This window comes from Tenrec ecaudatus, chromosome 3, assembly GCF_050624435.1.
Source record: "Tenrec ecaudatus isolate mTenEca1 chromosome 3, mTenEca1.hap1, whole genome shotgun sequence".
Taxonomy (NCBI): Eukaryota; Metazoa; Chordata; class Mammalia; order Afrosoricida; family Tenrecidae; genus Tenrec; species Tenrec ecaudatus.
Genome location: NC_134532.1, coordinates 112,958,324 through 112,984,910, shown reverse-complemented (window position 1 = coordinate 112,984,910; position 26,587 = coordinate 112,958,324). Strand labels below are relative to the sequence as shown.

The following is a 26,587-nucleotide window of genomic DNA, read 5'->3' as shown; positions in this document are numbered from 1 at the left end:
CATTATACTAAGTGTCTAATAGTTACCAGGTGTTCCTTCATTCCATTGTTCATCCATCCATTATTCAGCTGTTCACGAAGTACCGAATGGCTATTCTGGGGACAGGAGTAAGATTTGCAAAATGAATTAGGACATGGCTTCTGCCCTCCTTTTTTTTTTTTTTTTTTTAAGTTGAAAGTTGCTGTCCTTGTGTCTCTGCAGTCTGTCTGCAGAAAATGGTTACAAGGAATTTGAGTTGTTATTCTCGGAAGGTGGGTAAAATGACCCTGCTGCTCTAACTTGAAACCAGTCGATGTTGATCAGTAGCCTGTGTGTTGCTATGTGATAAACCATGAGCCGCACCACTGAGCTGCTCCAGGAAGAACTGTTTTAAGGGGAGGTGACATTTCTCTGCTCCCCTGTTTCCTTCATCCTCATGGAGGTTAGGCAGGGAGGCCGTTTGCTCTTTTAATCTGCATGCATGTGGAATATCCACACCCAAATAGGACTTTCCATTTCCCTTAAGCTTTCCTTGTGTGCTGAAAATCTGAAGTTGAAGTGTTTTTAAACTATACATACATACCTATGTATATTTGAAAGCCGCCACAGGTAACCAGTCAGAAAATACCATTGGTGCCTCTCATTAGACAAGAAATGCAAGTTCAAGCACTTGACTTCTGAACCAGACTCCAGAGTTGTCGAAACTGCTCTGATCAGCTGACTGACTGAAGTAGAGAGAACAGTGGAGCCAGGGTTCCTGCTGGTTCTTCCCAACCCCCAGGGCACCCTGGGAAAGGAGATGGGCGTTTCAAAACTCTCAATTAAGTTGGCCCTTCCGTGTACTTCTTGTGTCGTCTGGTTGTAATGAAAAAATGAACATCTCCTCACTTGGCCTCTTTGCCACGGTCATTTTGCACACGCACGTTGTTCTGCTGGAAGGTGGTCCAGAGAACCTAGAGTTGCTTTGACCCTTGTCTGCCTCAGTGTTAAGGCAGGCGGTGGGTGACTGAGCTGGCCCAGGGGCCTCCTCCTGGGCATGGGAAAGAACCAGAGGACTTTACTTCTTTATTTTTTAAAGATCATTTTATTGGGGGCTCTTACAGCTCTGATAACAACCCACACTTCAATCATATCAAGCATATTTGTACATACGTCGCCATCATTATTTCATAAACTTTTCTATTTGAACCCTTGGTATCAGCTCCTCTTTCTCCCCCCCTCACCCTCCTGACCTCCTTGATAAATTATTATTTTCATATCTTAGGATGATCGCTGTCTCTCCCCACAGTTTCTGTTGTTCATCCTGGTGTGTGGGGGTGAGGGTGAGGGGGTTATGTATTGATCATTGCGATTGATTCCCCCTTCCTACCCTCCTTTCCTTACCTTCCTCCTAACCTCCTGGTATCACTACTGCCATTTCTGTACCTAAGGAGTTTATGTGACCTGGATTCCTTGTGTCGTAAGCTCTTGTCTGTACCTGTAGATTTGATCAGGTCCAGGGTCATGACAGTGGGGGTGAGGAAACCTCAAGGAACCAGAGGAATATTGTGTGTTTCTTCAGTGCTATATTGCACCCTGGTTGACTCATCCCTTCCTTGTGACTCTTCTGTCAGGGGATGTCCCGTTGTCTACAGATGGGTTTTGGGTCTGCTCCGACCCCCTCATTCTCAACAATATGTTTGCACAGGCTGGTGTGTGTCTTCCATGTGGACTTGTTGTTTCTCTGCTAGATGGCTGCTTATTTATCTTCAAGCCTTTAAGACCCCAGATGCTATATCTTTTGATAGTTGGCCACCATCAGCTTTCTTCACCACATTTGCTTGTGCACCCATTTTGTCTTCAACTATGGTGCTGGGAGGGTACTTTAAACAGGAGTGGAGAGTTAACATTTAGGCAGAAAGTGTATGGTGTGTGTGTGCACGTGTTTGTGTGTGTGTGTATTTTGTTGTTGTTGTTAAATATATTCTGTGAGATCTGACCTTCAGTTTTGTCATAAATTCTTCATATGTACTGGAATTTTCCTAACTTCCTGACAAGCAGAAGACTGGTTAATACCTACTAGAAGTAGAGTGCAGGGAAGAGTGGAATGGGGATAAATTCTGGTGAGCTTATTTACTGAAAGATACAGGTCCACAGACTTCAACCCAGTGCTCCAAGGTCTGAATGCAACATGCCGGAATGGAGTAGGGAACCAGTGGAGAGGTCTGAGGGGCTGGCCCCAATCCCAACTATGTGGATACCTGCCCCTCCCCCCAGAAGAATTTATTTCAGAGGACAGCGCTGAATCTGCAGCTCTGGGGATGGACATGTCTGATTAGAGCACATGGGAGCAAATGAGGGGGAGGAAGAGAGTAGAGCACATCCTGGCCCACCAAGCCTTGAGGACGATATTCCCACTCAGAGCAGCCAATCCAAAGAGAAAACCACATGGCCGGCCCCACTATGAGACACAACATCCCTCAGTAACCTATAGCCCTGTAGGGTACAACACTAGACACACAGTGTGGGAATTCCGCCCCATCTGATCCTACCACAATGAGACAAAATACTAAGGGTGAGGAACAGACCACCAAGGGGAACAGGGCAACGAACTCCCCAGGGAATACCAAAAATAGACTTTGGGGCCAGGGCTTGGCGCCCCAACAGGCTCGACTAGAAAACACTCCTAAGCGCCAACAAACAGTCCTTGAACTAACTACAAACTTTTCTTTCTTGTTGTAGTTTTGTTTTTGTTGTTGTTTCGTTGCTTGGTTTTGCTCTATGTTGTTTTTGTGTATGTTATTATCTGTGCAGATCTTTCTAAGTAAGATAGACTGGATGAACAATCTGGAGGAGAAAACAACAGGAACAATACTTCCTGGGGGGCATGGGAGAGGGGGAGGTGGGGGAAAAGGTAGTGGTGTTAACAAACCCAGGGACAAGGGAACAACAAGTGATCTAAACTGGTGGTGAGGAGGGTGTAGGAGGGCCTGGTAGGGCGTGACCAAGGGCAATGTAACTGAGAATTACTGAAACCCTAATGAAGGCTGAACATGATAGTGGGACAAGAGGGAAGTCAAAGGAAATAGAGGAAAGAGCTAGGAGGTAAAGCATATATAGAGGTCTAAATAAAGGCATGTACATATGTAAATATATTCATATATGAGGATGTGAAAATAGATCTATGTGCATATATGTATAGCTTTAGTATTAAGGTAGCAGATGAACATTGGGCCTCCACTTAAGTACTCCCTCAATGCAAGAATACTTTGTTCTATTAAATGGCATTCCATGATGCTCACCTTCCCGACACAATCACTGAAGACAAAGTGGGTGCTTAAGCAAATGTGGTGAAGAAAGCTGATGGTGCCCGGCTATCAAAAGATATAGTGTCTGGGGTCTTAAAAGCTTGAAGGTAGACACGTGGCCATCTAGCTCAGAAGCAACAAAGCCCACACGGAAGAAGCTCACCAGCCTGTGCGATCAGGCGGTTTCGAAGGGATCAGGTATCAGGCATCAAAGAACAAAAAACCTTACCATAGTGAATGAGCGGGTGAGTGCAGAGTGGAGACCCAAAGCCCATCTGTAGGCAATTGGATATCCTCTTACAGAATGGGTAGCAGGGCGGAGAGGAGCCAGTCAAGGTGCAGTGTAGCAACAATGAAACATACACCTTTCCTCTAATTCTCAAATGCTTCCTCCCCAACCCCCACCCCAACTATCATGATTCCCAATTCTACATTACAAATCCAGCTAGACCAGATGGATGTACACTGGTATAGACAGGAGCTGGAAACACAGGGAATCCAGGGTGGGTGATACCTTCTGGATCATTGGTGAGAGAGGCAATACCGGGAGGGTGGAGAGTGGGGTGGAAAGGGGGAACCGATTACAAGAATCTACAACAGAAAAGTGAGTGAAGGGAGATGTCGGGCAGTGTAAGATATGACAAAACAAAAATTTATAAATTATCAAGGGTTCATGAGGGAAAGGGAAGCGGGGAGGGAGGGGAACCATGAGAAGCTGATACCAAGGGCTCAAGTAGAAAGCAAATGTTTTGAGAATGATGAGGGCAATTAATGTACAAATGTGCTTTACACAATTGATGTATGTATGTATTGTGATAAGAGTTGTATGAGCCCCTAATAAAATGATTAACATAAAAAAAAGATAGAGGTCTAGAGGAAAAAGAGCAGAGTAAAAATTACCCTGTCCTCCAAGGGGTGCTGCCTGTGGGCCATTGCTCCCCTGGGGCGCCCACCTCAAAGCTAGTCGGTTTCATCACCAGCTCCAGTAAGGGTTTGAGCTTGATTTTGGTTTCTGTGCTGGACATCCCTTGGACTACTCCGCATGTTTGGTGATTGTTAGGAGAACTCACTGCAGGCGGCATACAGTCACACTCACAGTTAGGACTTATTACAGCAAAAGTGGACAGAGCAAAATGAATGGAAGAACAAGCAGGTGAGCCAAGTTTAGTGGAGCCTGGCCCAAGCTTTCAGGAGCCCTCCCCAGTGGAGTCACATAGCCATCCACCTGTGTAAAGGCACGGTGTATGGAACCAGATAGCCTCATCTTTCTCCTGCAGAGCAGGCAGTGGTTTGAACCATCTACTTTGTGTCCATGTTTTACCCATAGCATGACCAGGGCTCATTAGCCACCTTATTTTTGGTTTTATTTTGTTTTTATAATTTTATTGGGGGCTTGTACAACTCTTACCATAATCCATACATTCATCCATTGTATCAAGCACATTTTTACATTTGTTGCCTTCATCGTTCTCAAAACATTTGCTTTCTACTTGAGCCCTTGGTATCAGAAGCCACCTTATTTGAAAAAAGAAAAGAAAAAAAGCGCTGCTGTCCAGTCAATGCTGACTCATAGCAACCGTACTTCACAGAGCTGAACTTCCCCTGTGAGTTGCCGAGGCTGTAAATAGTGGCCAGGGCAGAAAGCCTCATCTCCCATAGAGTGGCCGGTGAACTCGAACTGTTAACCTTGCGTTTAGTAGCCTAACTCATAACCCACTATGCCACCCTATAGGCCACGTTTAATTCCCCCTATAAAGAGTTGTGGCAACACATGTGGAGCATTGTCTGCTGAGAAGCCTTTCTAGGGACTCTGCTTGCATTTCTTACTGGGCGCTGCTCATGTCGACACCCAGACTCCAGAAGGTGTTTGCCAGAAAGCATGGTGTTTGCACAACCCCTTTCTGCACTATAATTGGGAGTGTTGGTGGCACTTCCAAAATCCAAATGTACAGATTCCAACCAAGGGCCAAGCTCTGACAGTTGGCCTTTCTAAGAAAAACAGTCTAGGCCTGCTATGCTCGTTTCTGCAGTTTCTAAGTTGGCCCCTGCTTTTTTACTTTGAGTGTATTGAAGGCTTAACTCTGTGTCAGGTGTTTTGAGTTGTCTGGCTTTGATGAACTTCTGTGTTGACATTTTGGAGACACGCTGACCTGGATTGGTGGGTACTCTGTCTCCGGTTACTGCTGCCTGAAATCATGGAGGGTTTCTGCTGGCGGGGGCCCCTTGCTGCTGGCCTCGGTCCTTTCTGCAGTTGTCCTGCCCAGTTGCCAGGCCTGCCTTTACTGGCAGGGCTTCCTTTTCTGTTGGTTCCCAAGTGGGCCCTGGTGCTGACTGCAATCTGAGGTTTTTGTGTTCTGTCCTGGAGGGGAGGTAGGGAGGGGGCTCCACTAGAGGAGGGTGGTTGCCATTCAAAGCCCATCTTACTGTTGGCAAAATGTGTCCCTAGGCATGCATCCCTTTGGGGCGTGAACTCTTTGCTTTGGGCCATGAGATGCACATTCTGTTTTTTCCCTCAGTTTCCTCTTTGTTTTAGTTGCTTGGCTTCAAATTTCTTACCTCTCAATGGTGGGATAGGACTATTTTTTTGCTCTGTCACCAGTCACTCTCTTTTTTATTGAGTCTCTTCATTCAGTTTAGTCAACCAGCCCCTGGCCTTTGCACTGCCAGTACCATATGGGTTCAGCAGGGGTTCTATGGAGGGCTTCTCAGACATGCCCCCCTTCCAGGATCTGAGCTTTGTGCTGGCCTCTTCAGTTATTTTTATTTGTACTAAGTCGCCTGTGTCCTCTTGCCTACGGCATGAATTGGTTTATCATTGCATCCTGCTTGGTGGTATATCCACTGAGCTAAGTGGATTATCCACTGAGCTAAGTGTAAGATCAGCAGTCTGAACCTATTAAGTTCTCTGCAAAGATAAACCGAGGCCAGGTGAGAGAGAAAGAAATGTGGAAGTTTATTCTGCGCTTCTTGGGGGGATTCACAGACTCCAGGAAGGAGTCAGAGAATCTAGCTGCCTGGGAGGACAGGGGGAGCAGAGAGGGAGAGAAAGAGACTGGAGCCCTGAATTCCCAGGCGAACTCCAAGGCCTGGGAACCCGAGAAGTTGCGCTTATCTGTGTGGAGATTGGGTTTTAAGCTGGTCAGGAGGGGAGGAGGGTGAAGCAATAAAGGGAGCAGATAGAAACTGAAGGTGGTTCAATAAAGAAGGAGGGGAGAGGATTTGCAGCTGCAGGGGGGGGGCCGGCTCTAGTGGGTCTCCTTCCATAAAACTTCCAAGGCAGGGTGGTGCTTTGATCATTCCTTTGGCTCTGAGGTATATGGCTCATTGCTCCGTGGCTCCCTGGAACTATCTGCCTTGGTCCTATAGGGGCAGGCAGGCTTTTCCTAATGTCTTCCAACGAGTACCTGACCCAACATCCCAGCCTTTTTGATGACACTTGGAGCGATGTTAGTGTATCTAACTGCTTTCTGCTGTAAGTGGGCGATGTAGGATTCAAGGCCAGAGTGTGCTGGGTCAGGCTCCATAGTCTGCAGGGGGTGTAAAAGAAGCTGATTGACAGTTAAGTTGTTTATGTCCCTTATTCTGTTCTAGAATCTGGAGCAATTTGAAAACAAGCAAACAAACAAAAACGGGTTATTAGTGACAAGAAACACATACCGCTAGTGGCTGAATGAAAGGAAGGATCCAGGTTAGGAGGGAATTTTGGAATTAAGAGAGTAGCAAGGGATTGTCTCCCCAGCAGTTTTGAAGATCTTCAGCCAATTTGGTGAGGGTCTCTGTGCTTTGTTCTACTAGTCCTGATTCATTATCATAATAACAGCACTCTTAGGAATGCTGCTCTTTTGGACCTATGGGTGGGGATTAACTGTGCTAATTCACACTAACCTTACAGGGTGAGCTGAGGAACTACAGTAACTGGAAAACAAGGTTCTGCTGTGGAAAATCCTACACATTTAATTTAAGTTCCATTGCACCAAAAGAATTGTCCGGGGTTGGAGAAAATCTGAGTATTAACGGTTATATTATATCTGAAAATTCCATGCAGAGAAAAGCCATCTACATTCTGATTTGTGGAGTAACAGACTAACTGTGGCTGGACATTGGGCAGTGACAAGAGGATGGGAGAGGGGTGAGGCTGTTTTGAATTAGTTAGGCTGTGGGAGACCGTGTCTGCTCTGTGGACTCCCTGTGTGACCGGGGAACTACCAGCTTGATGTCCTTCACATTTCCCACACTGTCATCCCTCTCTTACAATGAACACATTCATCTCTCCTTTCTCATCAACTTCTTGGCAAACAGCTTTCCATATACTTTCAAGTTTCTCTCACATTCTGGCACAGCCTGGCATTCTATAATAAGTTTCTGATGATTTGCAACTTATTCTGACCTTCTGAAACTTACTGTCTCCTTCTAAACTAAGCAATTATAGAATGTGAAAATTGTCTTACTTTTAACTGTCAGCAACGGGTTTATCAGGGTTTGGTAAACAGAGTGGTGGGGATTATAACAGCGTTTCCTGGAGTTTTTAAAAGGCCACTGTGACCACCTGAGGGGAGTCTAAAGGTCCACTGGGAGTCACCTTTACTGCACAGTACAATGGCTTAAGGGGGAAATTGGGGATCCAATGCCTGAAAACAAACAAACAAACCCACAAAGTCAAGAAAGGAAAGTATTTTCTCAGCCGATACTTTCAGTCATGGTTGGAGGTCCTTCATGACCTGGCATCTATTCAAAGTTAAACCCTGAGTGGTGGGGGTGAGGCACAGGCCTGAGTAGATAACAGCTAAGGAGATAATTGTGCCTTGGAGGGAGAGACTTTGTAATCTTTAGAAGCTAAGAACTTCTTCCATGTGGGCTTTGTTGCTTCTGAGCTAGATAGCCACTTTAAGACCCCAGATGCTATATCTTTTGGTAGCCGGGAACCATCAGCTTTCTTTACCACATTTGCTTATGCACCCACTTTGTCTTCAGCAATCGTGTCAGGAAGGTGAGCATGATGGAATGCCAGTTTAATAGAACAAAGTATTCTTATATTGAGGGAGACTTGAGTGGAGACCCAATGTCCATCTGCTACTTTATTACTAAACCTATAAATACATGCACATAGCACACCGGCCTGTGTGATCACAGGGTGTTGAAGGGATCAGGTATCAGGCATCAAAGTACAAAAAATCAAATCACTGTGAATGAGGGTGAGTGCAGAGTGAGACCCAAGACCCATCTGTAGGCAACTGGACATCCCCTCATAGAAGGGTTGCAGGGAGGAGAAGAGCCAGTCAGGGTGCAGTGTAACAGCAATGAAACAGACAACTTTCCTCTAGTTCCTAAATGCTTCCCCTCCACACTATCTTGATCCCAATTCTACCTTACAAATCCCGCTAGATCAGAGGATGTACAGCGGTACAGATAGGAACTGGAAACACAGGGAATCCAGGGCAGATGATCCCTTCAGGATCAGTGGTGAGAGAGGCAATACCAGGAGGGTGGAGTGGAAATGGGGAACATATTACAGGGATCTACATATAACCTCCTCCTTGGGGGATGGACAATAGAAAAGTAGGTGAAGGGAGATGTCGTACAGTATAAGATATGACAAAATAATAATAATTTATAAATTATCAAGGGTTCATGAGGGAGGGGTCATGGGGAGGGAGAGGGTAAAGGAGCTGGTCCCAAGGGCTCAAGTAGAAAGCAAATGTTTTGAGAATGATGATAGCAATAAATGTACAAATGTGCTTGACACATGGATGTATGTATGGATTGTGATAAGAGTTGTACTAGCCCCCAATAAAATGATAACAAAAGCAGCTAAGAACTTAAGGAGTTGAGCTATATTTGCCTTAGAACTGTCTTAAGAGGGGCTGCAGGTAAAGGGAAACAAATGCTGACAAACTGGGTCAAGGGGGATGGTGAAAAAGGCACCTTTTAAATGGAGGACAGAAAAATGGGTAGTGGAGGGGGGAATGTGGGACAAAAGAGTGTATGGGGATAACAGCTTCGTTACTGAGGCGCAGGTCCTGGAAGCGAAAGTACCCATTGGTTTCTTTACTGGTAAGGCGAGTGTTGCCGGGAGAGTGGGTAGGAGTAATGAGGTTGCTTGTAAGGAGGTGCTCTCTCGTGGCTTTTAGGCCTTTGCGATGTGTTACTGAAATGGATAAGTGAGGCTGAGATGGGAGAATTGACCCCTGGACACAATTAGGGTGCCTCCTAGCCACCCTCACTAAACTGGGGGTGATTCCAGACATTTGTCCAAAGCACCTCATCTTATTTTACTTAGTCAAGTGGCCCCAGTACAATTTGGATAACAGGTCTAAGTGGCCCACACGAGTGACTTTTGATTTCAGTATTTTTAACCAATCTAAGTAATTTCTGCCCAAGGACCAAGGGTGGTCCGAGGTTCCTTCTGTACATCCAGGCCTTCTTTTCTCTGCGCTTCTGTGCCTTTCTCTGTGTTTCCTGTTCCCCTATCCAAGTCCTCTTTGCTAGAGAAAATTCCTCCTCTCCTCCTGCTTCTGCCTCCCTTCTCATGCCCTACCTTTTCAGACCCACCTGTGCACCTCTCCTCACCCCCGACTCACCCCCCTCCCTATTCTGGCCACCTGGAGTCCCCCTAGTCTGCTTCTCTTAATCTGCCTGCCTCGCAGGAAGGATCCAAGTCTGCTCCCATAAAGGGCAGATCTACTCTGAATCAAAATCCACGTGATGGCAGTGACTTTGGTTTTTGCCCATAAAGTCACCCGTATTGGTAATCATGAGGCATCGATTTCTGGTGGCAGAGTGGTGGTTATGGGCTGCTTACGAACTGCAAGGTGGTGGTTTAACACCACCAGCTGCTCCTCAGAAGAAAGGACTTTCTACTCCCCTAAACAGAGGAAACTCACAGGGGCCCCAGTTCTACCCTCACCCATTTGGTCGCCATGAGTTGGCATCGGTTCGCAGAGAGTGAGTGACTGGCAGACTGGGATGAGGTAGGGACTTACTTGTCAAGCCCGGGCAGCTTTATTAAACATCCCCTACCCCCCAGGATTCCTCCCTCAGCCAGAGCCCTTGGGCTGAAGGGAGAGGAACTGCTCTTCCTCTCCTCTAAGTTGGCTGAGTGCCGCGTACTTGACTTTCACGAGAGCCTTCTCACAAAGTAGCCCTTGATGTCAGGAGTCTTTCTAGCATGATGCGTTGACGGTTTGTGGTCTCCCTGCTGCTGATGGGGGACTGTGGTGAGGCGGCATGGTGGGCCGGCTCTAAGGGAAGGAGGACAGTGGGAGACGGGGAGGGGCTCTATGCACGGGCTGCAGAGCATTTCATCCATGGCTGGTGTGGCAGAGGAACTGGGGGTGTCATTCCTGAGTTTCCATGGTGACACGTGCTTGGCTCCTGTGGGGCAGTGCAGGGAAGGGCCCAGAGTGTGGGCTCTAGAGCAGGACTGCCGGGGCTTGCCTCCCAGTGTGGTACTTCAGACGCTTCTCCACTTCCAATGGACATTTCTTGTCGAGCTCTTTTAATTTACATAAAGGTTCAGTTTTCAATTGATAATGTTGGTTATTATTAAGTTCACTCCTCAGCTTGGGATGGGATAGTGGGTAGAGTTCACATATCTGTTAGGCTGGGTTCTCTGGAGAATTAAAAGCAGAATGATTGTGTGTGTGTTTGTGTGTGTGTACATACACACAGCTATATAAGATGGACAGTGTTATACAGAGACAAAGATTTATGTCTAGAAAATGACACAGAAAGTAAGCAGGCAGGGGAAAGATTTATATCAAGAAAATGGCTCATACCATTACAGAAGTGGGCACGTCCAGTGTAGTCTCAAGACCAGGGGTCAGATGTTAAGCTGGAAACTTCTGACTCAAATAGCTTCTGGGGCAGATGAACCCAAGGTGAGCCAGGACCCTTACAGGCTGCAGAGGTGGATGACTCCAAAGTCAGGCTGGTGACTGGAGAGGTGAGTGAACCCAAAGTCAGGCTAGCTAGTCACATGACAAGTCCAAAGAACCAGAGGTTTACAAGCCAGGTGCGGGATCCAGACCCAGCAAAAACCAAACAAGCTTCCCCACAGTCCCCAGTTGTACAGGAATTGGGTTACACACCCTGGAGACTTCCGTTCAATTGCATCAAGGCTGTGGCCTGATTAAGGGGGTTGCACTGCACCCCAGCCCTTCCACAGCTGCTTGCCTGCTCATAGTAGATGCTCTTGTGGAGTTGATGACATTTTGTTTAGGTCACATGGCGGGGTTTACCGGGCCTCAACTGCCAAGTCACTGAGAATCTAATCTAGCCAAGTGAGCAGAAACCTGACTACCATAGTGTGGATTGTGAAACTCCCATACGGTTTCTTTCTTTCTTTTTTTTAAGACATATTTTATAAGATTTGTTCTTTTTATTCTAGGTTGCTGCAGCAACTGGCCACACAGTAGTGCTGGTAGACCAGTCAGAGGACATCCTGGCAAAATCCAAAAAGGGGATTGAGGAAAGCCTTAAGAAAGTGGCCAAGAAGAAGTTTGCAGACAACCCAAAGGTAAATTCTGTTCCTGATGCCCTTCGGGCCAGCCTTCTGCTGCACACATGCACAAAGACATTCTAGTCTTGTTGGCATAAAACTCATTTTCCTAAAGCCACAGAGCACTGCGATAGCAATCGTTAGACATTCTTCGGGGGCTTCTTAGAAAATGAGGAAAAGAGTTAACTATGGCTGGGCACAGTTTGAGGTTGAGGAGAATGTTTAACTCCTGTTGCCCAATGAGAACTTGAGATGGAATGCCAGGTTTTCAGTATGATGGAAAAGGGAGAAATAAAAAGATTTTTGTATTTGCAAACTAGAACATGATTAATAATAAACATCCTATTTACACAAAGGCTTTTGTTTGTCTAGACCATAGTGTGTAACACGTTGGGCTACTAACCAGGAAGTCAGTAGTTTGAAATCACCGGACCTGCAGCAGCCCATTGGAAGGAAAAAGAGGCTTTCTACTCCCATACAGGTTTACAGTGTCAGAAACAAATCTGGGCAGTTCTGCCCTGTCCTGTGGGGTTGCTGTGAGTCAGCACTACATGGCAGGAGCTTAGATCGTTTCTTTTGGAGAGAAGAAATCACAGGCTGAATCATTGTCTTTTCTCCGGAACACTCACAAGGTTGGGAACTCTGGCGTGCTGAGTCCTCTCATTCGATTGTCTACAGCACTTTAACTTCGTAATTAATAAGAAGTACTGGGGATTGCCACCTGTACCAGGGGCATTGTTCAATGAGGTGAAGTATCTGTCTGTTTCAACATGCCCACTTAGCAAGATTGTATTTATCTAGCGCTCTGTGCTGACCCCATGGTTATTGGATCACTTTGGCTGTGGCTAGTCTGAATTGAGATGTGCTGTATATATAAAGTAGACACCAAATTTCAAAGACTTGGTCCCCTCCAAAATGAACTATCTCAATTTCTATGCGGATTATATGTTGAAACATTAGTATCCTATATATTGAGGTAGCTAGATCAACTTGATCTTTCCTTTTGGCTTTTTAAAATGCAGCTAATCAGAACTTAAACTCACTGCCACCGTCTAGTCCGCGTCCTAGGGACCTTCCAGGGCAGGGTAGAACTGTCCCTGTGAGTGTCTGAGACTGTCACTCCCGACAGCAGTAGAATGCCCACTCTTTCTCCCTCGGAGCAGCTGCTGACCTTAGGATGATAGCCCACCTCATAACCCGTACACCGCCAGGGCTCCCAAGGGTAGCGAATAGAAAATATAACACGATAGACACGTTATGTTTCTCTTGAACATCTCTTGTGTAGTGTTGACTTTGGATGTCTTTGTGGATTATACATCTTTTGACCCCCTGGCATCTTGAAGTAAGCTGACAGGTGAGAGAGGCATGGCATCTGCTCATGCCTTGAGCAAGATCTGTTTGGGAAGCCTGGCATCACGAGAGGAAACGACGGGCTGTGGGCACTTTGAGCGCAGAGGCCATGTCTGCCTTGATTTTGAAACACCAGCTGCTCGTCCTTGATGGGCAATTACTGTTTGCTGGATCACTGAAGTTTGGCTTTATTACCCTGGTCAGCACCACTTTACAACAGATGGAGGTGCGGAGCTGAAGCTTTGCCCTGTTGTAGGAGGACACATTATAGACTTCATAGAAACTCTGAGAACAGATGTTGGTGGGCCAGTGTAGGTGCTCTGAACAAACAGGTAGGTCATTCAGTAATCAGAGCAGAGCTGACTAAGGCTTAAAGGTGGTCCTGACAGGGCAGTGCGGTAGCCAGCCGTTGGGATGGATGGTTTCCTGTCAGACATTGCTGCGGTACATTGAGATGTCATTGCCCCTAAGCAGAAAGGCAGAGGGTTTTCTTTCCCACGATTGTAGGGTGTCTGGGTATATGTTGGTCTCTCCCCATCCCTGTGCCAGCATGGCTTTCAGAAGAGGCCAGTGACTGCTCTCCTCTTCCTCCGCCCCTGCTGCAGGCTGCCGAAGAGTTTGTTGGGAAGACGCTGAACAGCATCTCGACCAGCACGGATGCTGCGTCTGTGGTCCATAGCACAGACCTGGTGGTGGAGGCCATCGTGGAGAACCTGAAGGTGAAGAACGAGCTCTTCGCCAGGCTGGACAAGTTCGCTGCTGAGTACGTGCCCCTTGGCGGGGTCCTTGCGTTTCGAGAAACTCCCAGGGCTTGGGCTTTTCTCCATCCCTGCCTTGGCCAGGGGGACCTTCTGCCACCCAGTCACTTCTCTTTCTGGGTTTTTGTTTACCGGTCTTTCCCCTCCGCCCTCTCACTCCTAATTTGCTCCTTGAGACATGGACTGCCCCAACATGGTCCATGTCCCTAAATGAGAGTGGACTTGCCTGCAGCAAAATGGAGGCATGAGCTCAGGGCCTGGTCCCACAAGAGGGAGCCGTGGCTTGTCTGTAGGTGTCTGCGGTGAGCCTCTGAGGGGTGGAACTGAAGGGAGGGCCGCTCCACCTGGACACACTCCCCTCTGCTCTGCTCTCACTATTCTAGGTTAGTTCCGAGCAGCCAGCATTAAAGAGACAGTGAATAACCAGGTCCTGGCAGAGGGAGGGATGGGAGAGCCCACCTCATGTCGGCCAGAAGCATAAGGGTTTGGGACTCAAGACCACGTGCCTGGTCAGTAAGCATGGACAAGCCTCAGGCCACCTCGGAGCCAGAGCCACTGGTGGGCTTGACTCTTGACTCTGGGCCATCGAGATGCCTGGCGGGTTTATTCATGGCCTTCTGTGGCGTGCTTGGACAGATGTGGCCTTCTTGGTTGGGACTGCAAGACTCCGATGACAGGACACGTAATGCTTTGGTAGCCACTGGGGAGCAGTGGTGAGTGAGGAGATAGCGAGCCTGCTGGCAGGCAAACCCTGTCCCGGGACCTGTGTGTCACTCTGGGGAGCGACTTCCACCCAGAACAGCATACACTCTTGATCAAGAGGTTGGCTCCCATGTCTCCAGGGAGCCCTCAGATTCCGGAGCAGCCACCACAGGGAAGGGCGTTTCTCCAAACAGCGTGACCTCTCTGCAGACACTGGTTACTCCCTTGTAGCCAGCCATAGGCTTGGGTCAGTGTGAGCGATGGAAGATGAAGGGCAGGAGGCTTGGTGTCCCAGGCCACCACTTCACTCTCTGGCTTTGGACACATCGTGTTGTCCTCCACCTTCCTGTTGCTGAGCTTCATCTGGTGTCCAGCGGAGGGATCTGGGTCGAGTGAGTTCCAAGACCTCCCTGGTGGAACACTCTGAGACCAGCTGATCTGTAAAATAGACTGTGGGTACGTATGACATGGGGTTGTTTAGAACACGTGATACAGACCACACTGCTGTGTGCCTACTGTGTGCACTTCACTATTCAAGACAGCCTGTAAGAGAGAGATGTGACGTGTGAATGCCATGCTGTGGATTGTGATCAAACTCTCAGCCTGCAGGCCCTCTCTGCTGCACTGGTCCCTCGGAATATCACCAGTTTTTGGAAGGACTAAGTTGATCTTAAATAGCTTTATTGAGATATACGTCCCCACCCCCTTGGTTCTTGTGGAAAGGGCCGCAGTGAACATTGGGTACAGTGTAGTTTGTAAGGGGCTTGTCGAGAAGCAAGCACACGAGGCTGAGGAAAAGCTCTGAACAGGAGACACAGCTGAGCACTTGGGTGAGCGCCGGTGCTCTGGAGTGGCGAGTGGGCTGGCGGGCCACACCCGAGGACCCAGGTCATCGTTCTGCAGAGTGCACTTTCCCACGCACGCCCTGGCTGCCCCTCGTTTGGCTGGCAGGTGCCTGCAGGTGTGGTCGACAAAGATGCTGATCTTGGCATTAACAGTTTATTTCCTTCCCCAAACCAAAGTCAAACTCAGCGCCATCAAGTTGATGCTGATTCATAGGGGCCATGTGGGGAAGGGTAGCACTGTCCCTGTGAGTTCTGAGACTGTAACTCTTCAGAGAGTGGGAAGCCCAGGCTTTGTCCAGCTGTCGCTGCAGCTGTGGGCTTTCTGTGTGTCCTGGGGGTGTGTGGACCTAACTGGTGTTACCAGCAGAGAAGCTTCAGGGTTACTGGCTGTAATGAGGGCGGTTTCTATCTGTTACCCCAGAGCAGGAATATCTGAAAGCTAGAAATCAGAAACCTTCACAATGGATCATTTTTCGAAAGTGGAAAAGCCTGGTTGGCCTTTGGGGAGGGGGGGAGGGTGGGGGTGTTGTTACAAAGAGGTCGGTGCCGCGGTGCACCAGAAGTGCTGGCTGACGCCGACGCTGACTGGGCTTCACCAAGTCTCCCCTTCACTTTCCCGAACACTCCTTCCTTTCCTGTTGTCTTCTGTCAGTTCTGACTCATAGCGACCCAATAGGCAGGATAGAACTACCCCAGTGCGCTTCTGAGACTGTAACTCTTTATGGGAGTAGAAATCCTTGTCTTTCTCTGACTAGTTTCAGGCAGCCAATGGTATATTGCTGGAGCCTCAGCAAGTTTAATGGTAATTAGCATTAGGTGAGTCTCTGTTTTTTTTACCCACAAGATGGCGCTATAGGAAAGCTGTGTGTAAAGATTAGCATAATGGGTTTCTAAGACCTCTTTACTGTTGTCTTAAATTTGGTTTCAAGCCGGGCAGTTCTTTTTAAATTCAAATTCTTAATGTAAAGCTATTTTACATTAAGAGATTTTGTGAGCAGAAGACATTAAACATGTATTATTCCTTCCTCCAAACTCCTGTGTACCCTTAACACTTCCCTTTTTGACAGTGTTCATTTTCTTCTGTTTTCATTTCAATCCCTGTTCTGTGGAAAAGTGAAGATTTCCACTTGGGGTAAGAGGTTTTCGTTCTTATTTACTCATCAGGGGTTTGCTTATAGGCTTTATTTTGGATGTCTGTGACGTATCTTTTCCTTCGTTAGTCTCCGTTGGAGGTTGGTGAACTCGTTTGATGAGTGCCCGGGACTCCAAGCCAAACCCGCCCCCAGGGAGTCGATTCTGATGCACAGGGACTGGACAGGGAAGTTTCGTGGCTGTACACCTGGATGGGAGCAAATTGCTTTCTGTTTCTCCAGGGTTTGAACCACCAACCTGGCAGTTCAGTGCCTAACTCATAGAGCTACCAGCAGACAGGGAGTGTTTTACTCCTTAAAGCCTAAGAGTTGTGCAGCCTGGTCATTTGGTCTCAGGCTCTTGAATGAAGAGAAAGAGGTGTCTTTCCCTTAGGGCCAGGACAACTGAGCAGTAAGCAGGCAAACGATGATGCTTCTAATCTCCCACCATCTTTCTCTCCACAGACATACAATTTTTGCCAGCAACACTTCCTCTTTGCAGATCACAAGCATAGCCAATGCCACCACCAGACAGGACCGATTTGCCGGGCTCCACTTCTTCAACCCAGTGCCCCTCATGAAGCTTGTGGAGGTCAGTGGGAGGGTCTGCTCGGGCACGGCTGCTTGCCTTCCTGCGTCCCCAGCCCTGCTTCTCGGAGTTGCACTGACCCTGCCTCCCAGGGACTGACTGCACCCGCTTGATGTCACTGGGGTGGGGTTGGGGGCAGAAGGCTCTCCTCGTGCTTGCATTTCCCGCATCACTGTCTGTCTGTCCTTTCAGAGTAAAACTCAATCTGCAGACAGGCCCTGTGTGTCGCCGGCCTGTGTGTGAGCGGCGCAGCCTGGACGACTGCTAGCATTTGCAGCCTACTGGCTGCAGAGGGGTGGGCGGGAGCAGCGGGAGAGACCGCTTGCCTGTGGAGATCACAGAGCTTGGCAGTGTCATGGTGGGTCAGTCAGCTCCAAGCTGGACATGGAATTCCCAGAGGCCTGGTTTTCTGAAGGAGCAGCTGTGCCCTCTACCTTTCTTGGGGTGAATTCTGGCCCCATGTCATGGTCTCTAGATGAGGTGTACCTTCTGTGTGTTGTGATCAAAACTAGTAAAAGCAACTCCTAAGAGCCTTGAACCACCTGACCCCAAACCAGAGTGAGGGGGGCAGAGGGCCAGAGGGAAGCTGACCCCCAGCCTTCCTGATGGGGCTGCTTCTGTCTGATTGCTGGAGGCTGGGTTATGAGGGAGATGGAGTCACAATAGACAATTTGCACCTGAAATGTGGCAACTTGCCTTTACAGGGGGTTAATTATAGGCTCTGAGGCACAGCCACTATTAAAGTAGCATTTGTTCTGAGGTTGGGGAGTTATTGCCATGCGAAGTGTGGGGGATGCTGCTGCCCATGTGGGTGCTGTGGAGCCAGCAAGCCTTTGAGGCTGGCCAAGGCGCCGGGAGCTTGGGGTGGAGACGGGGCCGGTTTCTCCTCCTGCAGCCCCTTTGCTCTGCTGTCATTCCTCCGCACCACCCACTGCACAAGCGTTTACTTCCGCCTTAACCACTGCACCTTCTCTCCAGAGACAGTCTGACCCATCTTGCAATTAAAATTGGTTTGTTCGACTCACGTTGCTCCTCAGCCTCTTCCATTTTACTCCTGTTCCCCTGGGCAACTTTTGAAGACAAGGAAGAGTGAAGGGGAGGCACACAGGGAAGAGAAGAAACCGCCTTGTCATTCAGTAGAAAAAAATGAACCAAGTGGAAGCATGGCGGTTTTCCCCTTTCCGCATCTAGGAGGAGGTGGATCCCTTTAGCTGCCACACTGCACACTGGGCTTCTCCTCCTTAGGTGCAGTTTTCAGAGACGCTTCAGATGCACACAAACACCGATGCCACTGCACAATGCTGCGAACTGTAGGAGGAGGCTGCACAAAGTGTGTGTGGGGAGGGGGAACGGGGGTCCCTTAATCCATTTGTCCCCAAACTCTCTGAAGGCCTCTCAGATGGGTAAGGTGAAGACAAAGTGGGTAGGTTTTTATCGGTTTTGTTGGCCCCGCATTGACCTGATGGTGTCGAGCACTTCGCGGACACCTTGGTTGTCAGTGACCTGGACTCAGCAAGGGCTGCCATGCTCTGGGGAAGCCTGCGCAAGTGCTCTGCTGCATGCGGCCCGTCCTGCTCGCACCCGCCCAGGCCGACTCAGGAACCCGGGGCCCGCGCCTTTACTGATGGCCGGGGGATGTTTGACTCGCCTGGCAGTTGGGACTGTCCAGGTCATCATCTGGCACACTGCTGCTTATTGAATGAATGTGGACAAACACGTGTCCCCTCTGGTTTCAAGACAAAACAGCCTTGCCCTACATGGCCGCTCACTCGTTGCCCTGGCTTGAGTTCTTTGATTCTGATGGCGGTTCTGCCCCACCTCTTGTGAACAAACTGGCACCGCTGTTGGACTGTGGAGCCCTGTCTGTGGTCCGTCTCATGAAGCTCCTCGTCTCCATCTTCACACACTCTCACACACACACACACACACACACACACACACACACCACCCTGTCAGCCTTGATTTTATACATTCTTCACTTCCTCATCACCTTAAGGTGGATATTTTGTATATAATTTGAGATCTCTACTTCTGTTCTGCAACTAACACTGTTTTTGCTGGGTAGGTCTTTCTGATTGATGTTGTCTGAAGCCCTTATTCTGAGGTGAGTGATTTGCTGACACACCATTCTCTGCTTTGCATTTGCAGGTCATTAAAACTCCCATGACCAGCCAGAAGACGTTTGAATCCCTGATAGACTTTAGCAAAACCCTGGGAAAGCATCCTGTTTCTTGCAAGGTAGAGTATGGGTAACGTGGGCAGGGGGTGGTCTTCCTTAGAGCCTGGTGGAATTACGTGAGCAAAAAACCCTGGCCACTGCATGCTTGTCAGCAGGCTCTGCTGAGTAAGCTCCATGGATGTCATCACCTGGTCTGCCAGCAGGGGAAGCTGGCTCCTCAGCCCCGTCACCGCCCCCACCCATGCCCATGCCCATGCCCATGCCCAAGGCAGTTAGGTGCTGCCCAGGGTTCCAGTGGAAAGGAAGAGGTGAAACTAGACTCTGGATCCTGGGTTTTGTTAGGTGATGATCAGCTATATTTCCACAAGTGACTTTGGTGTCCCCAGCCAGCAGCATTGGCTTCATTTGGGCCACTGGGAGCAGAGCCCTGTGTGGGCTCAGCCTGGAGGGTACATGCACCGTAGTGGGGAATTGAGGCTTGACTCAAGGGAAAGTGACTTACAGACGACGCGAAATGACGTTGGTGATGCTGTATCTCAGAGAGCGTTGCACGGTGCTTTTTCAGTAAGCAGGGCAGAGTGGAAAGGTGTGCTTGACCTCCAGCCATATTCTTTTATATACAATGAGATACCTGCTTATTGTATATAGAACCATCCTAGTTGTCTGAAGTGATAAGCTACTTATTTTGATTATTTTGAGTTTCTCTGTTAGCTTATTTCCTCTGCCAAAAACCTCAGACTCGCACCCCTATGGTCTGCAGTTCCCCTCGGGGGCAGTTGTGTCAAGAAAAGCCGTAGCTCCATAAGCCAGTCCTTTCTTTGCCTTTGGTCGTAAGCCTTGTTTGTCTGTTTACTTATGTACCAGGGAAAGGTACACCCAGCTCCAGTTGTTGTGACATGCACACTGTCGGACGCAATCTTTTCTGTCATGGTGCTTCTGCTCATGGCATCCTTTTGCTTGCTGAAACATTTCTCCTTTAGCTCGCAGTGCTGTATTTAAATCCCCAAACCACATTCGCTGCTGACCCTGTAGGTCAGAGCAGCGCTGCCCCTGTGAGTTTCTGAGACTGTACCGCTTTATGAGAGTAGACAGCTCCTCTTTGTTCTGCGCCTCACGCCACCCTGTTCCATCATTGGAATTGATCCCTGGGCGCCTCTCTCCAGTGATTCTGTTTCTCTGGGTTGCAAATAGAGCCCAGGGAGCTGTATTTTCACCAGATCCCTGGGTGATTCCAATAATCAGCCAAGTTTTAAATCCTAGGCACTAAGAAACCTGAGGATTCTTGGGAGTTCTGGCTAAGTTATTTAGGCTTTTAAATATTTTTAAAAAGTACAACTACCTAGAACAAAACTCCACACACTTTATCTGTATGTAACTACTCAGGACACTAAGTAATTCAAGCTTTGCAGTTCATTTTACTGCAAAAACAGCTGTCGGTGGGGCGTGGTTGTTTAGTTGTGCTCCACCAAAACTTTATTTGTAAAAACAGGATTTCCGTTTCCCAGCACCTGGTGAAGAAGAACGACATTGCTGTGCCCAGAACACGCGGCCTTTGTAGTGAGAGCTGCGGAAGGAGAGCACGGTGTCCAGCCTGCGCTCTGTACCCGCCGCCTGGGTTCTTACTGTGGGATGGGGGGCAGATCATGTGACCTTGCTGTGCCTCAGGACCCGAAGGCCCTGCATCATGACAATCTGAACCCACTGCCATGCGATCCATTCTGACTCACATCAACCCTGAGTACCGTTTTCAAGGCTGTAAACCTGGCCACAACCTCACCTTTCTCCCATGGAGCCAACTGGTGGTTTTAAACCAATGACCTTGCAATTAGCTGACAGGACTGTAGCACTTGGTTATTATGAGAAGTAGATTAATTAGTTTATGTAGTACTTAGAGCAGTGCCTTGCACATATTAAAATACTGAATAAATACATAAAAGATTATGAAAAAGGTAAGCCTTACCATTATACCAGTTGCATTCCTTGTAAAAAGGCTCTCCTTGGAACCGCTGTAATATATCAGTGCAGCCCTGGTGCTGCCATGGTTAGCTGCGTGACGAGTCACCGTCCTGGAAACCCCCAGGGCCACGGTGGGTCGGCCTCACCTCGATGGCAGTGGGTCGGTATTTTCTCTGGTATGTGTGTAGTTAGTGTACTACTGCGAGAGTGCCCCTTTCTCTGCAGCGTCATTTCTGAGGACAAAACCCTCACAGTGCTGTCAGAAACGCTACTTAATTTTAGCATTTCTTTCACTGCTGGTGGGTGTAAGCATGTGTGAGTGCCAGCGCTTCTTCAGTGAGGCCTGTGAGCTCTTGACTCGGGGCTGGTGGCTGTCGGAACGGCAGCCGGCCCTGCCTTTCCTATGCAGTGTGCTTCCCATTCTCGGCCATTCGACCCCGGGCTTCTCTAATTAGACGTTTGAAGCTAAAAAGCCGATTTCACTTCAGTTTTCAGTATCCAAAGTGGCCTTATTAATGTGTCTTGATTAAGTTGGCGAAGCCCATTGGTGCCCCTTCCCCGTGCTCTTGGGGAGGTGGAGGTGGAGGTCGGGACCGCTGGCAGCGAGTGTACTCACGGCCCTGTTTACAGAGTGCGGTCAGCCATCTGCTGGAGTCACCCAGGAGCTGGTCGTCTGGACTCACCTAAACAGCATACAAGGCCCGAAGGGTTCCTCACAGGCACCCAAAGGAGATCAGTAAAGCCCAGCAGCGCGTCCTCAGGAGAGGGGAGTAGGTGTCCTAGCGAGGAGGAGAGGGCAGTGGGTCGGGGTGGGATGGGGGGCTGCGGGGCGTGTTCCTGGTGCTGCCTGAAGGCTGTGGGTCTTAGGGGGTGTGCTGGGAAAGCAGCGTCTGCCTGGGTGCTCTGCCCCCGCTCGATCATGCTGGCCTGGACAGCAACGCACGCGAGACCAAGCAGGCCGAGGCCCGGAATGTCATTCTCCCCTGAGGTCTTGCTCAAGGTGGAGTGTTACTTTTTCTAGATTTCTAAAGGCGGGTCAGCGAGCAGAGAAGTAACAGGGCTGCTGTTTGCATGCCGCCGTGTGTGTGTGTGTGTGTGTGTGTGTGTGTGTGTGTGTGCCATTTGCATATTTGTCGGTGTGATCATGGCAAGAACGGATGAAGCCGATAGTAATGGCCCGATCCACAGAAGCGAGCTGGAGCGTCAGAGTGATGTGGTCAGCTCTGCCTGCCCTCGTGTCCACCCCTACCCCCTCCCATCTGCAGGAGGACCTTCTGGGTGTTTTCAGTTTGTTTAAGTGCTGTGGTTGTTGGTTAAATTGATCTATGAGATAGAAACAAGGCTGTATTGGTAATTTTAATACTACTAGCTTGATAACCGCAGGATACAAAAAAAGGGCCTTCACAGAGGAAAGCAGAAACCAAACTCCCTGCTCTCCAGTCAGTGCTGACTCATCGCGACCCAGGACAGGGCAGGCACCCCTGTGAGGCCCTGAGATGGTACAAGTCATGGGAGTAGAAAGCCCCGCCTGTCTCTGATGAACTAGATTGAACATTCACTCGGTTTATTTTTTTTCTTTCCTGAAACAGGACACTCCCGGGTTTATTGTCAACCGACTGCTGGTGCCATACCTCATGGAGGCAATCAGGCTGTATGAACGAGGTAGCTGCCTCAGCTCTGGGCTGCTGGGCAGGGCAGGGGGAGGGGCGGGATGGGGGCTATGGGAGAGGAGGGAGTGTGTGTGGTGTGGCTGAGTGAGCTCAGGCCTCACCCCTCTGGGCTCTGCCGCGCTGCCATTATGTCCCAGGGTTCCCTGGGCCATCTGTGAGAACTCTTGAGGCCCAGCCAGCCTCCATGTGTACACCCTGGGTCACCGCTTTTCCTTCAGGGTGCACTGCTCTGAAAGAAACAGCACTTTCAAACGGCTGACTAGGTGATCTTCAACACTGTAAGGTTCCGAGCCTAAACCTCGGTGAGTGTCTGCCGAGGGGTCCACAGCTGATAGAGTAGACAAGGCGTCCCCGCAGCCCTCTGCCCTGCCTCAGCCACACTGGAATGCTTCTTCCCTCCTGAGCCATAGCACCGGTTTACATCTGACACCGACAAGATGGTCCACAAAGACGAGCCTTGCTCCTTGTAGAAACACCAGGTCTGGGCATGGCCCAGGTCCACCACATGGCACCGTCCTTGTCCTCGGCCTTTCTACCTCGCTGGGCCCTGGGCAAAGCCTCCGGCCCCTTCCCACACTGGGACACCAAGCAGGCGTAATTGTCCTCAATTACTTCCTTCACCACTGGCTGGCTCCTGAGCATGTCCCTGTTGAGACACAATGTTTACACCCGCTCTTCCAGGGAGATGAAAGCACATTTGCTTTCTCAAAATCTGCTTTAAATATTAAAAACTCTGCTCTGTGGTTTATGGCAACAGTTGCCTCACTTTTACTCCAAGATCAAACCAGCACTTCTGTGTTTATCTATCAACAAACGCCTAATTACGCCTCAGAGGAAGTGTGAAGCATTTTGCCCTACCTTGAAAGGCTCTTTTGTTTTATTCCCACAATGACAATAAAATGCTACGCTTTAGAACGTAGCTTGCTGGTGATCCCCATCTCCATGATGTTTTCTCACTGGAACGCTGTCACTTTGGTATATTTTTACATGTGCCGAGCAGCCTACAGCTGGCCCAACGCCGCCCTCTTGTCCTCCGCTCCTTTGCCACAGCAGTGGCGCCTTTGTCGGCATCCTGTGCGGAACCCCTGGGAAGGGAGGCTGCCTGGCCCCACTGGGAAGTGCTCTGGGGCCCCTGTTGGCATTACTCTCAGGGTGGCCCCCCCCTCTGCTCCGCCCCCAAGGGCCAGTCGTGGGACTCTTTCCCAGTGCTCCACAGGAAACTCCACTTCCTCCCACAGCCCCCCAGCTGCCACCCAGCTGCGCCTAGGAGCCCTGGGGCAGTGGTTACATCCGCTGGTTGCTAACCGCCACCCAGCAGCTCAGAGCCCCAGGTGCTCTGGGAGAACAGCGGGCTTTCTACCCCCATGAAGAGTGACAGTGGCAGAAAGTCACAGCAGGCGGCCCTGTCCAAGGGTTGACTCGTGACTGTTTCCGTAGCTGCTCCGAGCATTACTTCCATTCTGAAGCGGGAGATTAATTTGGGCTCACCCTCTCGTTTTACGTCTGTCCCCTGGTCACTTTGGGTACATGTCTGCCATGCCTGCTTGGCGCTTTCATCCCCTCTTCCCCATGCCAGCCCAGCCATGTTAGCTTCCCCAGGCAGCAAAGGGAGTCGTGTTCCGGTCTCTGCCACCGTGTGGAGATGTTTTGGAGACATAGGCCACGCCGTGGACTCGCCTCCCACATGGGCAGCCCAGGTGGCCCGAGCCCCAGCAGCACGCGGAAACCCTGCAGGGGCTCGCACTGGCCTCTCCTCACTTAGCCTCTGCCACACTTCTGTCCCACACTGGTAATGCCTCCTGCTTGGCGTGTGGCTCTGTGGCGTGTGAGGGCATCCTTCCAGCCACGGCCCGGTCAGGTCTCCTGGATGCTGTGCGGCTGAGGACACCATGGGACCCTCCCTCTAGTGCTGCTCGCCAACTCCTGCAGTGACTGGTGGTCGCCTGGGGACCCTCGCCGCTGCCCTGAGTACCCGAGCCTCGTGGCTTCTGTGTTGTGCCTTCTGTTCGTCTCCTCACTCTGACTCAGAACAATTCTCTGCAGTTGGCGGCCTGGTTGGTCGTTAATTGCTTTTGTTCCTGTGGGTTCGAGCTCTCTTAAGACCTGTGAGTAAGCTGAGGCCTACAGTGGACGGCTGCTCTTGCCAGAGACACCCACTAGCATGGGTCTGCCCTTGGCCGGGTGGGGGGGGGGCGCTGTGGTTAGCTCTCCTCGGGGAGGCTGTGCTGGTGGCCGTCTCCCTGCCCAAGACATCGGCCATGGTTCTGGAGTGGCCAAGCAAACAGGACACTCTTGCCAGAGAACCACCTCCCTGCTCAGCCTCTGCCCCCGCCGCCATCACCACACGCCGTATTTCATCAGGCCCCACAGGAGTTTGCTCAGCGCTTCCCACCGGGCCCCTCCTCAGGCCCCCACCCTGCCGGTGCGTCTTCTGCCGGACGAGGTGCCATCTGGGGCCTCCTCGTGACACCCTAAAGGACCTCTCTGGCGGCATGTCCTAAGTGAAAGAAGTCCTGCGGCTCAGGGAGTTAGACAGTGGGATTAACCTGTTAGGGTTCAAGTCCGGCAGCCGCTCGGTGGGAGAAAGCTGCAGGCAAGCGGCTGTGTCCCCTTGCTGGTCACTAGCGTGTCCGTCCAGGTAGTGGGTGTGGTTGCCACGAATGGCTGGTAGGTGGTGCTGATGAGCCAGAGAGGTGGGAGCTGCCCCTCTTCCCATCCTGGCACCCGTGGAGAACAGAAAGCTCAGGGATGAAGCTTCTCTTTGTTGTGGGGTCCAGAGTTAGGGGACGCTGTCCCACCAACGTCTTAAGGCTGATGTGGGGTTCTGTGGGCGCGTGCTCTTTTTTTCTGAAGAGGCAGTCAGATTCCCAGGGAGTACTGAAAGAAATGTAGGCATTTAGTGCAAAGCACAGCACACGTCTAACCCATACTTGGCACCCTGATCTGCGTGTGTGCATTTTACTTCCCGATCGATGTTGCTATTGCTACTTTTAACAACTATTGTATGGTGCCCGGAACAAATATTTGACATTTACGCTGACTTTCAGGCTATTTAGATGTTTGAATGAGTTTGTCACCCTAGTTGGCATTTTTAATACAGTGGCCCTCACATGTATCTCCGAACCTGGGCCCGCAGCTTTGCCACTAGTGCAAGGATTGTCGCCACTCCCTGCATGTCGGCTTGAGTAAGTCAATTCCGTCATGCGGGGCCCTTCCCCAAGGAGCAAACCAGGTGAGAACAGACCATGTCGAGTGAGCCAATACAGGGCACGTGCTAGGCTGTGATCGGTGACCGGGAAGGAAAATAAAATCAAGTGGGGCAACAAGAGGCCTCACTGGAAGTTCCAGCAGTTTCTGTTACATATTTTATATACAAGGAGGCTTCAAAAAAGTTATGGAAAATAGAATTTAAAAAAAAGATGGGGGGTTTTTCCACGAACTATTTAGGCCCCGGTAGCCATCTCTATGGGTCACATACGTTTTGCCTATGAATGAGGCGATACTTGAGCAGAAGAGGAAGTCTGGGTTTGGGCCATGCACAGATCTGCGGGCAGAGTATTCCTCCCAAACATGGGAACTGGCTGGGGCCGAGCCAGGAGGGGGTGTTTTTGGATGTCAGCTCCAGCTCCTGGTGCAAACCCCTAG

At 49.8% G+C, this 26,587-nt stretch overlaps 1 protein-coding gene across 1 annotated transcript in view; it reads left to right on the top strand.

The window, feature by feature from the left end:
* The window catches only part of HADH (hydroxyacyl-CoA dehydrogenase), a 53,120-nt gene that overhangs the window by 22,400 nt on the left and 4,133 nt on the right, over positions 1-26,587 (top strand). The window contains exons 2-6 of the mRNA XM_075543942.1: positions 11,653-11,781; positions 13,719-13,876; positions 17,014-17,140; positions 19,286-19,375; positions 22,862-22,934. Coding sequence (XP_075400057.1) covers positions 11,653-11,781; positions 13,719-13,876; positions 17,014-17,140; positions 19,286-19,375; positions 22,862-22,934 — 577 coding nt within the window. The remainder of the gene's footprint in view (positions 1-11,652; positions 11,782-13,718; positions 13,877-17,013; positions 17,141-19,285; positions 19,376-22,861; positions 22,935-26,587) is intronic.